General features: G+C 38.3%; 2 protein-coding genes across 11 annotated transcripts in view; one reads left to right on the top strand and one right to left on the bottom strand.

Moving 5' to 3' along the window:
- Positions 1-5,393, bottom strand: part of IQCH (IQ motif containing H) — a 221,912-nt gene extending 216,519 nt beyond the window's left edge. Inside the window, 1 exon segment of the mRNA XM_082449136.1 lies at positions 5,285-5,393. Coding sequence (XP_082305262.1) covers positions 5,285-5,335 — 51 coding nt within the window. The 5' untranslated portion in view covers positions 5,336-5,393.
- Positions 5,394-5,480: 87 nt separating this feature from the next.
- Positions 5,481-15,723, top strand: part of AAGAB (alpha and gamma adaptin binding protein) — a 96,448-nt gene continuing 86,205 nt past the window's right edge. For 9 of the 10 annotated variants that reach the window (XM_082447634.1, XM_082447635.1, XM_082447626.1 and 6 more), the window contains exon 1: positions 5,524-5,677. In XM_082447634.1, the coding sequence (XP_082303760.1) occupies positions 5,605-5,677 (73 nt within the window). In that variant the 5' untranslated portion in view covers positions 5,524-5,604. Of the gene's footprint in view, positions 5,678-15,723 lie in introns of all 10 variants that reach the window. The other variant, XM_082447627.1, reaches the window with a different exon arrangement.

Genomic DNA, 15,723 nt, shown 5'->3' with positions numbered 1-15,723 from the left:
CAAAAGATTTGCATCTTTTCACTGATGGGCATCACAGTCTGGCAGACACATCTGGTCATTTGTACTCTGCACAAATTATCATGTAGAGCCTTCAGGGCTCACAGATTGAAATCTGAACACACCTACTGTTTGCTGGTACACACTAAGGATGAAGATGTACTTCTTTCGACTGTTTTGTCCAAATTAGCGCTACAAGCTGATTGATTATCTATTGTCTAAAGACATTTGAAAGTACAAAAAAGCAGTTCAAGGGCAAGCCCACTTCCAGGCCCACTTTTTTTTTTTTTTTTGGTTCAACTTTTGAATGCACTGAATTTCCTTCTTGTAGCTCTAGTATTTGTAATACTTGTAGCTTCAAGTATCATTGTGTAATTATGCCTGTCAACTGCTGGAGGGAGCGAAAACCACACTGGATTATTTATCAGGGAACCGAAGGTCTGATTTCTTCATTGCTTTGTGTGGACAATTATATGTCTTCATAGAGTTGTGAGATAATGTGTAATAGGTCTGGTACATAGTAATAACTTGGTAAAAGGCAAATGAACATAATTCCTTGTTCTATTACTGTTCACACAATGTCCATGCACACCATCCACATTTTCTCTAGTGTTCTTACCAAGAAAAAAAAAAAAAAAAGAATTACTCTACTTGTAGAATGAAAATGAGACAATGGGTGTGAAAATGAATGAATATAGGCTTTGGAACCAGACAGATATGAACTAGAGTTCTATTTCCTCCTTTACTAAACTGAGATGGGCAAATTTACTTAGCTTTTTAGAGCCTTAGTGTTCTTACCTGTAAAATGGGGATAGATAGCTACCTTTTAGAATAGTGGCAAGAATAAAATGAGTTAAAGTATATAAAGTGCTTTGTATAAGGCCAGCCACATAGGAGGGCACTGAACCAATGTTAATTCTCCTCTCCTGAATGGTAAAACCTAGTGAAACTCCTGGCATATAACTGGCACTGAGTAAATGTTCATTGATTTGAATTGTTCTCTTAATCTTTCTCAAGAGCTTTTTACTTTCCTTGCCAGATATTTCTTCTCCCCTCTTAGTAACTGCACATCTGTTTGTATAATTGCAATAGAGACAAGTACTGTAGGAAATGTTTCACCAGACCTGGGTAGAAAAAGAGATTAAGTTCTAAATCTCCGTTCTTCAAATAGATCCAATCTACCATACTGAAATTTTACGTGTCACCCATCATCTCTGTGATCATCAAATGCACTGCTTTCCATACATTTCCCACTTGGAGGAAGATTATTATTTTGACAGTCTGGGGACAGGGCTACTTAATAAGAAGCCCTTGAAAGATTCAATGCAGACAAAAGTTGCTCTAGAATTTAAAAGAGCCATGCAACCAGACTCCGTTTTGTCAAAAGCAGCCTCATGACTCCATTTTATTCATCTCTGCTAAAGATAAGAGTTTGGCTGAGTCATTCTCATTGCTTCCCCATTCATTTTTATGTTGTATGCTCCTGGCAAACCAGACAGAGGGGTTGATAAGAGAGACAGTGATAATATCAAGCTGTCAATCAGCTCAAATATTTCCAAGGTTGGTGTAAACATACAACTGTTGGGTTTTTGAAATATGATTTCCAAAATTAATTAAAAAGCTAATTTGATTGCAAGACTTGGTAATCCTGGTTGCACAAACATATGTTTAATAGTTGGGTCAAACAAGTATTTATAAACATATAAAGACACCACATTATTATTAATAAAGTATAAACACAAAGCTTCTAATACTTCATAATAAAAGAAACCATCTAGGAAACCTCCCAGAATCACCACCACACTTCTTAAAGATTGTTTCACAAATGTGCCATAACCTGTTTAAGGACCAGCACACACCAGATTTATTACTTTGGGTGAGTTACTTTACCTTTTTGTATCTTAGTTTCTTCTTCTGTAAACTGCAACTAAAAATAAAACCTGCCTACTACAGTAGTTGGTGGGAGATTATCTAAGCCCTCAGCACAGGGTCTGGCTCTCAATAAATACTGGCTATTATTTTAATTATAGTGATTATTATTACTATAGTAAAACCTCAGTATTCTAATCAGTTGAGGAAAGAGCCAGAAAAAATTATAAAAGGTCTGAATTATACACTTGAAGGTGAAAGAAATTAAGTAGCTAACAAAATGCTGCCTAGTAGAGCTCTATGTGGGCATGGTACTCATAGTTCCTGAACCAAAAATGAAAACATGGACTTTGATATATGATCTGATTGGGACAGAATATTCACAATCAGAATTTCTTACATAGAAAATGAAAGAAGATTGCTTGAATTTTCTATGTATGTGAGTACCCACAATGCTCATCTTTGATCAGTTTCCTTTCCATAACATGAAAGAATAATAGTACTTATCGGATAGACTTGTAAGGGTTAAATGAGTTAAATATATATAGCACTTAGAACCATGCATGATACCTGATAACTACTATGCTATTGTGATTTTTCTTCAAAATCATGCAACAGTTTATATTTTACACTACCATCTAAAGTAGTAGCTCTCATACTTGAGGGTGCATCAGAGTTATCTGAAAGGCTTGTAACAACAGATTGCTGGGCCCCGCCCTCAGAAATTCTGATTTATTAGGCCTGGAGTGGGATCTGAGAATTTGCAGTTCTTACAAGCTCCCAGCTGGTTCTAATGATGCTGGTCCTAGGACTACACTTTGAGAATCATTGGTTTAAAGAGTTGCTTAATGTATCTCACTGAGACATAGACCTAATATACTGTATTAGGGTGAAGCAAGTGGAGATTTGAATGAAGTACCTCTGCTAACAGTAAGGAAGTCCACTTTACAGTAAAGACCAATTATGTAGTTTTGGAGAAATTGGGTCAATTTAGAATCAGCAGTAGTTCTAATCTAAGCTATGTGTCCGACAGAAGAGAAAACTGAGGCCCGGAGAGATGAAGTGACTAGCCCAAAGTTACCCACCTGGCAATGTCATTGCCAGGGTCAGACCTCAGTATTCTGACTCCCAACCAAATATCCTTTTCACTAGATGTACTGCTCTTTGGTAGCCTGTTGGAAGGAAATAAATCACAGCCCCAGGTAGAAATGGAACCCATGTTGGCATGTCTGAGGGTGCTGCTGTATGCTCACAAATACTCAGAATGCAGTGAAAAAGTAGGGAAGGTCTTCCACATTTCCTCATTATACATATTCTACATTGTACCAGGAAGAATTTTACATTGTATCTAGAGATCAGCCTCAGTAATCAGTTTAACTGTAGCCTCTCTTTCTCTGCATAGCCCTCCACTTAGTGTATACGAAGTAACCCTTTTAAGCAAGTTGGGGGGCTGATCAACATGGATATGACTCTCTTAGCTCTTCCCAAAGAGAGGTCTGGCCTTTGCCCTTGGATACTAGGAGGTGATCTCTAGGCCCCTGGAGTGTCCTGCTTGACAGGAATGTCTTTATGATGGGGGCTTTGAGCTATGCTGTATCAGTTCCAATCTCTAGAGGAATTAGACTGAAATCATTAGTCTACTCTCTGGGAAGGGCTGAAGACTAAAAGTCAGCCAAATGGGCAGTTTGATTGAGCTCCAATAAAAACTCTGGACACTAAAGTCTTGGGAAAACTTCCCTAGTTGGCAATAATGTGTATATATTGTCACATATCATGGCTGGAAGGAGGTAATGCCCTCCATGACTCCATGGGAAGAAAATGGCTGGAAGCTCCATTTGGACCCCTCCTGGACTCTGCCCTAAGCATCTCCTCCCATGGCTGATTTTAATTTGTATCCTTTTGCTATAAAAACACTGTAATTGTAAGCATAGTGCTTTCCTGAGTTTTGTGAGTTGCTCTAGCTAATTAGCCACTGTGAAGTGGCTAGGGCTTCCAGATGTGTAAATAGCTGGTCTGAAGTGAGGATGGTTCTAGGGACCCATGAACTTGTGCCTTGTGTCTAAGTGAGGACAGTCTTGTGGAGACTGTTCCCTCAGATTTGGCAGTTTGGCTAAACTCATTCTAGGGTGGTGGTGAAAGCAAGGATAATAAAAGGTGAGGTAGGAAAATTTGGGTATGATTCATATTGGGGAAGTCTATGAAATTGGTGAGTTTAGGGGTTTGTATTTTGGAAAAGGTGAATTGAAAGAAGTCTCCCAGATGGGAGGTAAGAGACCAAATCATGGCAGGAAGAAAAATTAGACCCTTTAGATCTGAGTAGAGTCCTGATAGAGTGACCTTAGGCAAATTACTTCAAGCCTTAGTCAAGTAGAGGTAAATATAACAGTTAAAAGTGATGATATATGTGGAAATGTTTTAAAACGATAATATGTAAATGTGGAAAAACAAAGTACTTTTAACATTCTGGGAAAATCTGAGTGTAACTGTCATAAACTGAGTTATGTGGGAGAAGTTAATACTTTCTTGATATTTCCCCCCTCAGATTAGAAAAAGCTACTTCCCTGTGTTTTTTAATTTGTCACATTTCCACATTCCAAAACTTTAACTTGATTAGCCATCTTTTATCTTTAATATGTTTCCCTATCTGTATGTTCCCAAGCAAGGTATTTCTATTTTATTATTTTTTATTGAGATATAATTGACATATAACATTAGTTTCACATATACAACATGATTCGATATTTGTACATATTGCTAAATGATCATCACAGTAAGTCTAGTTAACATCCATCACCACACATGTCAATAGTTACAATTTTTTTTCTTGTGATGAGAACTTTTAAGATTTACTCTTAGCAACTTTCAAATACATAGTAGAGCATTATTAACTATAATTCCCATGGTGTACATTACATCCCCACAACTCATTTATTTGCAAGGGACTTCTAGATCCAGAAAAACTTAAGAAAAGCAGTTCACATATTTCAACTTCTCCCCAGATTTATCACCTCTCCAATGTGTCTGATTCGTATCTCCTCCACTTCCCTACATCATGGGATCAAAATTTTCAGAACATAACCCTTAAAAATGGTGCCTCACTGTAAGATGCATTTTTCCAAAGTAAAGATCCCGGTGGTGTGTATGGTCCTGGAGTTTTACCAGAGGCAAAATGGTTGTGCTTCGGGAGCGCAACCTCCAGGCTCAGGTTCCGGAGGTGTGTGAGCTTGGCGGGAGAGGTCTGGGTTGGCATATCTGGGAGTTCTCTAAGCGGTGCTGCCGCTCGTGTGTTGGAGGCAGTGTGGGAGCGGCGCTCCAAGAGGGTGGGCGTGAGTGGATGGGCGGGCATGAGTGGATGGCCGCTGCTGGGCCTCGCTCGAAAGGTCTTAGCTGGGAAGGGACGGTGAGGCCCATTTCCCACCTGGATTAATATGGATCCGATGGGGTCGTGGTTTTCCGTCTCCTGGGCCATGCCTACAGCCGGGCGGGGCTACCTCCCCGGGGAGGCGAGGTCTCCAGGCGCCGGAACCTACTGCGGAGGGAGCTCGTCCCCATGGCAACGCCACGCGCAGCCCGGCCTGATCCACGCCGGGAGCGGAAGAGGGGCTGGGGGAGGAGGCAGGGCCGGCCGTGCCTTCTGAGAATGCGCCTTCCTTTGCGCGTCTCCCCCGCGCGCCGGCGGCCGTGGTATCGCCCAAGGCGGAAGGGGCTCCTGGACAGAACCTGTTCGCTGGCGCAGAGATGGCTGCGGCCGTCCCTTGCGCGCTAGTCACCAGCTGCTCATCCACCTTTTCCGCAGACCGGCTAGTCCAACGTGAGTAGTGAGGCACCTGGGCCGATCTCCAAGCCCCGCGCCGAGCCTCGGCTGGCGACAGTCCCAGCACCGCGTCCTCCCTCGGGGCCTCTGTCGCCGCCGCGGGCCCTGGACTCTTGCTCCCCTCGGTGGTGGCCCGAGACTCCTCTGGTGCCCTTCAGGCGTGGTCGAGGTGCCCAGTCCGCCAGGTGTCCACCGTTAGCTCCTGCACTCGTTGTTTCTCTGCCTGCCCGGCCTACCATGTCGTTTCTTCCAGCTTTTTCTGTAAAGTAGGACCCCAGCCCAGGGGTTGTTGCGGTCAACCTTTGAGGTGAACCGGAAAGGCGCTCTGGGAGTGGTACCGAGGAACGCGAGTGTCAGGTGCAGGAATCGTGATTTATGTTGCCATCCCTGCTCCTGAGGTAGAGAGTGTTTCCCCTGGCTACCCCTTGATGTGTATTAAGACTTGTTCGACTTGCTCTCTGCACTCTGCAGTTATTCACTGCCTTGCCTTCCTTCTGAGGCTAGGCCCTCCGCCAACATTAGTTTTTGGTTATTACTGGGCCTAGTCCTTTTGCCTCTGGACCTGCATAGTGGTTGTCAAACTAAGTCACTCTTGAAAGAACCGTAGGCGAGGAGGGGAGACCGGTGTAGTAGAGAAACCATAGGACTGGGGGCATAGGCTCAACTCTTCCACTAACTAACTCCGCGAAGTTGATTATAACTCAAGACTCCTGTTTTAAATGCGTGGCTTCGAGTCAGAACAGTGACTCTCAGCTGTAACCTATGCCCTTCAGTTTTCTTTGTAAAGTGGTGATAATTTTCACAGGATTTTGTGCTTAACCCAGAGTAATCATTCGGTAAATGGTAGATATTATTATTAAAGCAGTTAGCCCTCAGTTTCCTGATCCTGAAAATGGGGCATATGAATCTATCTCACAGGATTCTTTGAAGGACTGGTGATGTGACATTTTGTAAAGTGTAAAGCATCATATAAGCTGTAACTTCTTCCTGTAGTACCTGTCAAATGACAGAATTAGGCAGTTTGTCACTCCAGCACAAATGTTCTGTAACTTAGTTATCATTTGTGATCACATAAAAAGTTCCTTAATTATAACACTAAATGGTAACTAACTGCTCTAATTATGCCATTTCCTTACCTCTCATCAGTGCTCCTTCCCATTTTTTCCTTACTTTTCTTTTTGAAAATTGTTTTATTCTAAAAGTAGTGCATAGTCCATTAAGTAAGATTTAGCACATGTAGAAAAGAAAATATCAGCCAAGGTCTCATCACCCAAACACAAATACTGTGTTAACATTTCTGTGCATTTCCTTCCAGTTTTTTTCCCAATGCACAGGTTTTAAAAAAATTGATAATTACATTTCATATATAATTTTTATATTTTATGTATAACATGTAATATTTTTAACATTTTATATATAAAAATTCAAAATATTGTATCTGAAATATTAAATATATAAATGTATACAATTATATATTTATAACACATTAAGGTGTATGATTTGTATAAATACATATATTTATATAAAATATACTTTTATATTTTACATATATTTCATAGATTATTTTTATCCTGATATTTTCATCTACCATTACACTGTAAATTAGTTTCCATCATATATTACATCTAGAGAACATATCAGAATTTGCTCAGAATTCTTAAGATCCTTGGTGTATTTAACTTTCCAAAGGAATTATATGCATTTGGATTTCCATTACTGATATATAAAAGTCCTTTCAAAGCCAGTCTCAGAAATATTTGTTAAGTTTTCTTTTGGTTATCACGTGCTTTAAGGATCAGAATTGGCAGACATGGTCACTTCCTTGAAGGAGCTGATTACCTATAGTTGGGGAATAGTTAACACTGTACTTCTTTAAAATATATTAGCATCATTGGGAATAAAATTAATTCTGTAAAATAAAATAATCCACTTTATTTCTATATGTAAAATGCTTCTTGGATAACTTTTGTGTTGCTTAAAATTAGACGACCTTTCCTTTGTGATTCCATTAATGTTATGTAGTGAAAAATAAAATAGAAGCAGTTAGTGAAGAGATTACTTGAGTAAGGAAAAGTGAACTATGAAAGAGGGCTTTTACCATTTCTTCCCAGGTTAATGATTTGGGTAACCACGGATAGTATTAGAATGTAGTACAGTATTTGCTGAACATTGATTCTGTTTTATCGTAATTAAAGATTGAATTAAATTAATCACAAATTGAGTCTAATTTTGGCATAAAAGATGGAGACTGCCATAATGAATGACTTTTAAGTGTTCAGTGACATTAAGCAATACTATGATTTTGGATTGAATCTAATTTACCTTTTGGGGAAGGTTTGGTTTCTTCCCATGCATCAGGAAGAAGAACATTTAGGGTTTCTCCAGTTTCTTTCCTTCGACATCTGATCTATTTTACTGCTTTTGGGGACTTCATTCGTGGTCCAGTGGTTAAGATTCCACGCTTCCAATGCAGGGGGCACGGGTTCGATCCCGGGTCGGAGAACTAAGATCCCATATGCTGCGTGGTGCAGCCAAAAAAAAAAAAAAAAGTACTGCTTTTAACAATAATGGGAAATATTTCATAACCAAGTAACCAGGTTTATTATAAGTATACATGAAATAAAAATCAGTAGGCCTCTACTATGGATAAAGTGTGGACTTTGTGAGAAGCTTTTTTCATTTTGTCACTCAGAGGCTTTATGTGCAGTATTCTGGGTGGATGTCTGACATCAGATAAAAGGGGCATTACCACTGTAGACTTTTAAAGGGAAATGAAGGCTCAGAATGCTTATGCAAGGCTGTGTGTGGTGTGAGAGCAAGTGTCGGTACCCCCAGGCCGGACCTCCTTCCACCCCACGTATGTTTATATGAACATTTTACTTTTATTCTGGAAAAGTGTATTCTGATATTAAGAACAGAGCTAGTCTCTGTGCCAGTTACTGCAGCTGAAAGGACTACTAAGAGACTATTCCTGCCTTCAGGAGGGATGTGGTGAAAGTATGTGCTCCACCTGTGGAAATATTAAAATGTTGATACCTAAGTTTTAACATCTTACTCTGTTTTCCTAGAAGGAACTTTAGATAGAAAAATCCCATTTGGTTTTAATGTATGTAATGCTAACTTAGCAACTGTAAGCCATTTAGGTCCTACACCTGAACATTTGGAGCAATTTTTTTCTTCTAGTGAAATGTGGGAATTTGGAGATCTTATAATAAGCATTTATATGTATATCAATATTCTTCCCAAACATGTTTTCACATAATTTAGTTTGGTTCTTGTATCCTTGTGAATTCATGGAGTCAGGGTTTCTCCATTTTATAAATGAAGAAACCGGGGCTTGGTGAGTTGCCTAGAGTGCTCAAGTACCAAGTGCTGGAGCATATGTTCTCATTCGGGATTTGTGTGCATGGACTGTCTCATTGAAAAGTGTTGGAATTCCTTAGCAATCAGAAGTATTTAAGGTGGTGGCATTGGTGTAAGAACTGAGAGAGAAGATTAACTCTAAAAGAAGGTTTTCAAATATGCTCACATTTCCATTTAGAATGGTTGAAGTCTTTTTTTTTTTTAATTTTTAAAAACATTTTATTATAGAAAACAATAAAAAAAAAAAAATAGTAGTATAATTAACTCTTCTGTATCCATCATCCAGATTCAATTCATAGTTAATCTTTTTTTTTCTGAGATATACATTTTAAAGTAATAACTAGAATTATGACTTATAACATTATACCAGAACATATAAGATTTTTAGAAATTTCATGTAATGTCTGAAACATTTATATTAACATATTTCCATACAAATAACCCAATGAAAGTTTAGTATTAGTTGTTTTGTTTGTTTCTTTTTTTTAAAACTGCAGGTTCTTGTTAGTCATCAATTTTATACACATCAGTGTATACATGTCAATCCCAATCGCCCACTTCAGCACACCACCATCCCCACCCCACTGCAGTTTTCCCCCCTTGGTGTCCATATGTCTCTTCTCTACATCTGTGTCTCAACTTCTGCCCTGCAAACCGGCTCATCTGTACCTTTTTTCTAGGTTCCACGTACATGCATTAATATACGGTATTTGTTTTTCTCTTTCTGACTTACTTCACTCTCTATGACAGTCTCTAGATCTATCCACGTCTCAGCAAATGACTCAATTTCATTCCTTTTTATGGCTGAGTAATATTCCATTGTATATATGTACCACAACTTCTTTAACCATTCGTCTGTCGATGGGCATTTAGGTTGGTTCCATGACCTGGCTATTGTAAATAGTGCTGCAGTGAACATTGGGGTGCATGTGTCTTTTAGAATTGTGGTCTTCTCTGGGTATATGCCCAGTAGTGGGATTGCTGGATCATATGGTAAATCTATTTTTAGTTTTTTAAGGAAGCTCCATATTGTTCTCCATAGTGGCTGTATCACTTTACATTTCCACCAACAGTGCAAGAGGGTTCCCTTTTCTCCACACCCTCTCCAGCATTTGTTGTTTGTAGATTTTCTGATGATGCCCATTCTAACTGGTGTGAGGTGATAACCTCATTGTAGTTTTGATTTGCATTTCTCTAATAATTAGTGATGTTGAGCATCTTATCATGTGCTTCTTGGCCATCTGTATGTCTTCTTTGGAGAAATGTCTATTTAGGTCTTCTGCCCATTTTTGGATTGGGTTGTTTGTTTTCTTAATATTGAGCTGCATGAGCTGTTTATATATTTTGGAGATTAATCCTTTGTCCGTTGATTCGTTTGCAAATATTTTCTCCCATTCTGAGGGTTGTCTTTTCGTCTTGTTTATGGTTTCCTTTGCTGTGCAAAAGCTTTGAAGTTTCATTAGGTCCCATTTGTTTATTTTTGTTTTTATTTCCATTACTCTAGGAGGTGGATCAAAAAAGATCTTGCTGTGATTGATGTCAAAGAGTGTTCTTCCTATGTTTTCCTCTAAGGGTTTTATAGTGTCTGGTCTTACATTTAAGTCTCGAATCCATTTTGAGTTTATTTTTGTGTATGGTGTTAGGGAGTGTTCTAAGCTCATTGTTTTACATGTAGCTGTCCAGTTTTCCCAGCACCACTTATTGAAGAGACTGTCTTTTCTCCATTGTATATCTTCACCTCCTTTTTCATAGATTAGTTGACCATAGGTGCGTGGGTTTATCTCTGGGCTTTCTATCTTGTTCCACTGATCTATGTTTCTGTTTTTGTGCCAGTACCATATTGTCTTGATTACTGTAGCTTTGTAGTATAGTCTGAAGTCAGGGAGTCTGATTCCTCCAGGTCCGTTTTTTTCCCTCAAGACTGCTTTGGCTATTCGGGGTCTTTTGTGTCTCCATACAAATTTTAAGATGATTTGTTCTAGCTCCGTAAAAAATGCCATTGGTAATTTGATAGGGATTGCATTGAATCTGTAGATTGCTTTCGGTAGTATAGTCATTTTCACAATATTGATTCTTCCAATCCAAGAACATGGTATATCTCTCCACCTGTTGGTATCATCTTTAATTTCTTTCATCAGTGTCTTATAGTTTTCTGCATACAGGTCTTTTGTCTCCCTAGGTAGGTTTATTCCTAGATATTTTATTCTTTTTGTTGCAATGGTAAATGGGAGTGTTTCCATAATTTCTGTTTCAGATATTTCATCATTGGTGTATAGGAATGCAAGAGATTTCTGTGCATTAATTTTGTATCCTGCAACTTTACCAAATTCATTGATTAGCTCTAGTAGTTTTCTGGTGGCATTTTTAGGATTCTCTATGTATAGTATCATGTCATCTGCAAACAGTGACAGTTTTACTTCTTCTTTTCCGATTTGTATTCCTTTTATTTCTTTTTCTTCTCTGATTGCCGTGGCTAGGACTTCCAAAACTATGTTGAATAATAGTGGTGAGAGTGGACATCCTTGTCTCATTCCTGATCTTAGAGGAAATGCTTCCAGTTTTTCACCATTGAGAATGATGTTTGCTGTGGGTTTGTCGTATATGGCCTTTATTATGTTGAGGAAAGTTCCCTCTGTGCCTACTTTCTGGAGAGTTTTTATCATAAATGGGTGTTGAATTTTGTCAAAAGCTTTTTCTGCATCTGTTGAGATGATCATATGGTTTTTCTTCTTCAATTTGTTAATATGGTGTATCACATTGATTGATTTGCGTATATTGAAGAATCCTTGCATCCCTGGGATAAATCCCACTTGATTGTGGCGTATGATCCTTTTAATGTGTTGTTGGATTCTGTTTGCCAGTATTTTGTTGAGGATTTTTGCATCTATATTCATCAGTGATATTGGTCTGTAATTTTCTTTTTTTGTAGTATCTTTGTCTGGTATGGGTATCAGGGTGATGGTGGCCTCATAGAATGAGTTTGGGAGTGTTCCTTCCTCTGCAGTTTTTTGGAAGAGTTTGAGAAGGATGGGTGTTAGCTCTTCTCTAAATGTTTGATAGAATTCACCTGTGAAGCCATCTGGTCCTGGACTTTTGTTTGTTGGAAGATTTTTAATCACAGTTTTAATTTCATTACTTGTGATTGGTCTGTTCTTATTTTCTGTTTCTTCCTGGTTCAGTCTTGGAAGGTTATACCCTTCTAAGAATTTGTCCATTTCTTCCAGGTTGTCCATTTCATTGGCATAGAGTTGCTTGTAGTAGTCTCTTAAGATGTTTTGTATTTCTGCGGTGTCTGTTGTAAGTTCTCCTTTTTCATTTCTGATTTTATTGATTTGAGTCCTCTCCCTCTTTTTCTTGATGAGTCTGGCTAATGGCTTATCAATTTTGTTTATCTTCTTAAAGAACCAGCTTTTAGTTTTATTGATATTTGCTATTGTTTTCTTTGTTTCTTTCTCATTTATTTCTGCTCTGATCTTTATGATTTCTTTCCTTCTGCTAACTTTGGGTTTTGTTTGTTCTTCTTTCTCTAGTTCCTTTAGGTGTAAGGTTAGATTGTTTACTTGAGATTTTTCTTGTTTCTTTAGGTAGGCTTGTATAGCTATAAACTTCCCTCTTAGAACTGCTTTTGCTGCATCACATAGGTTTTGGATCGTCGTGTTTTCATTGTCATTTGTCTCTAGGTATTTTTCGATTTCCTCTTTGATTTCTTCAGTGATCTCTTGGTTATTTAGTAATGTATTGTTTAGCCTCCATGTGTTTGTGTTTTTTACAGCTTTTTCCCTGTAATTGATTTCTAATCTCATAGCGTTGTGGTCAGAAAAGATGGTTGATATGATTTCGATTTTCTTAAATTTACTGAAGCTTGATTTGTGACCCAAGATGTGATCTATCCTGGAGAATGTTCCTTGTGCACTTGAGAAGAAAGTGTAATCTGCTGTTTTTGGATGGAATGTCCTATAAATATCAATTAAATCTATCTGGTCTACTGTGTCATTTAAAGCTTCTGTTTCCTTATTTATTTTCATTTTGGATGATCTGTCCATTGGTGTAAGTGAGGTGATAAAGTCCCCCACTATTATTGTGTTACTGTCGATTTCCTCTTTTATAGCTGTTAGCAGTTGCCTTATGTATTGAGGTGCTCCTATGTTGGGTGCATATATATTTATAATTGTTATATCTTCTTCTTGGATTGATCCCTTGATCATTATGTAGTGTCCTTCCTTGTCTCTTGTAACATTCTTTATTTTAAAGTCTATTTTATCTGATATGAGTATAGCTACTCCAGCTTTCTTTTGATTTCGATTTGCATGGAATATCTTTTTCCATCCCCTCACTTTCAGTCTGTATGTGTCCCTAGGTCTGAAGTGGGTCTCTTGTAGACAGCATATATATGGGTCCTGTCTTTGTATCCATTCAGCAAGCCTGTGTCTTTTGGTTGGAGCATTTAGTCCATTCACGTTTAAGGTAATTATCGATATGTATGTTCCTATGACCATTTTCTTAATTGTTTTGGGTTTGTTTTGTAGGTCCTTTTCTTCTCTTGTGTTTCCCACTTAGAGAAGTTCCTTTAGCATTTGTTGTAGAGCTGGTTTGGTGGTGCTGAATTCTCTTAGCTTTTGCTTGTCCCTAAAGCTTTTGATTTCTCCATCAAATCTGAATGAGATCCTTGCCGGGTAGAGTAATCTTGGTTGTAGGTTCTTCCCTTTCATCACTTTAAGTATATCATGCCACTCCCTTCTGGCTTGTAGAGTTTCTGCTGAGAAATCAGCTGTTAACCTTATGGGAGTTCCCTCGTATGTTGTTTGTCGTTTTTCCCTTGCTGCTTTCAATAATTTTTCTTTGTCTTTAATTTTTGCCAATTTGATTACTATGTGTCTTGGCGTGTTTCTCCTTGGGTTTATCCTATATGGGACTCGCTGTGCTTCCTGGACTTGGGTGGCTATTTCCTTTCCTATGTTAGGGAAGTTTTCGATTATAATCTCTTCAAATATTTTCTCTGGTCCTTTCTCTCTCTCTTCTTCTTCTGGGACCCCTATAATGCGAATATTGTTGCGTGTAATGTTGTCCCAGAGGTCTCTTAGGCTGTCTTCATTTCTTTTCATTCTTTTTTCTTTAGTCTGTTCCGCAGCAGTGAATTCCACCATTCTGTCTTCCATTCCAGGTCACTTATCCGTTCTTCTGCCTCAGTTATTCTGCTATTGATTCCTTCTAGTGTAGTTTTCATTTCAGTTATTGTATTGTTCTTCTCTGTTTGTTTGTTCTTTAATTCTTCTAGGTCTTTGTTAAACATTTCTTGCATCTTCTCCATCTTTGCCTCCATTCTTATTCCGAGGTCCTGGATCATCTTCACTATCATTCTTCTGAATTCTTTTTCTGGAAGGCTGCCTATCTCCACTTCATTTAGTTGTTTTTCTGGGATTTTATCTTGTTCCTTCATCTGGTATGTAGCCCTCTGCCTTTTCATCTTGCCTGTCTTTCTGTGAATGTGGTTTTTGTTCCACAGGCTGCAGGATTATCTAGAATGGTTGAAGTCTTAATTCTAAGTGAAGAAAAATAAATCCTTGCCCAAAGGACCTGTATTTTAAAAAGGGCATGTGCATACCTGATGGTCTTTATCAGTGTCTGGATTTTTATTTTCTCAATTGAGAGAACCCAAAGTAGAAACACTGTATATATTAGTCACTCCTGCTCTGTAGAATTAACATTAAAATTAAAAGGCTGTTGCAGATCATCTCTAACAGCCCTTCTAGATGTAAAATTCTACGGTATCGGTTATTTTTATGTAGATTATATAATGCTTCACGTTTATCTTTTGAAAACTGAAGAATCAAGCCCGATTTTAAAGTTGGAGTAGACACTCCACTTGTAGTAGAGAGTTTGACATTTTGTGTTTGGAATTCAGATGCATTTACCCATAGAAACAATCTGCTGGTCCTCAGGTTTCTAAAACTGTGGAACCAGGTAGTTCAATTATATGATGGGTAGACTAGGCTTTGGGGAATTATGCAGGCAGAGCTGGCCATCAGGTATGAAATTGCTGCTTCGGGAAACATTCATTCTTCTGTAAGACTGGGGGTTTGTTTCTAGGTCTGTCAGACTCTTGTATTTACAAAAGGATCTTAAAGTAATTTACTAAAGAGAACATTCTTATTTCACAGTAGGGGCTGTTGTACAGCTTAGCCAATGTTATCTAGCAACAGAACAGAGATAAGAACTTGGGTCTTCTAATTTGAGTTTTTCTGTAGCTGCTTGAGGTATTCTGAGTGGAGCCTTTTAGTTTACTCTGAGAATAAGTAATAATTTTTGCTTAAGCAAAGTTGCTTATTTTGTTGTGGTAGGAGGACTCTGCCTTTGATTGGATTGTATATTTCCAAGTCTTTATCTTCTTCAAAGGAAGAAAGATTGGGCCAGCAAGATTTACCACGAGGGCCTAGAGTTGTCATCACAGAGTGATATATTAAGTGGTCAGACTAAAGCAGTGATTTCACATGGTAATGGGGGTGGGGGAACTTTGATTTTTTTAACTTTGATACTTAATATATTTAAAAATTTTCAAATAACATTAAAAGAAGGCTCAAGATTGTTATCTTTATTTAAAAAGGGATGTTAAGTCATCAACCTTAAGATTAAATACAAGTCACATTCTTTCCAGACCCAAAGGGACTTATAAAACACATCCA

This window comes from Balaenoptera physalus (assembly GCF_965194825.1).
Source record: "Balaenoptera physalus genome assembly, chromosome: 2".
In the NCBI taxonomy this organism is placed as follows: Eukaryota; Metazoa; Chordata; class Mammalia; order Artiodactyla; family Balaenopteridae; genus Balaenoptera; species Balaenoptera physalus.
The sequence above is the reverse complement of the archived record's forward strand: the minus strand, read 5'-3'. Positions and strand labels throughout refer to the sequence as shown.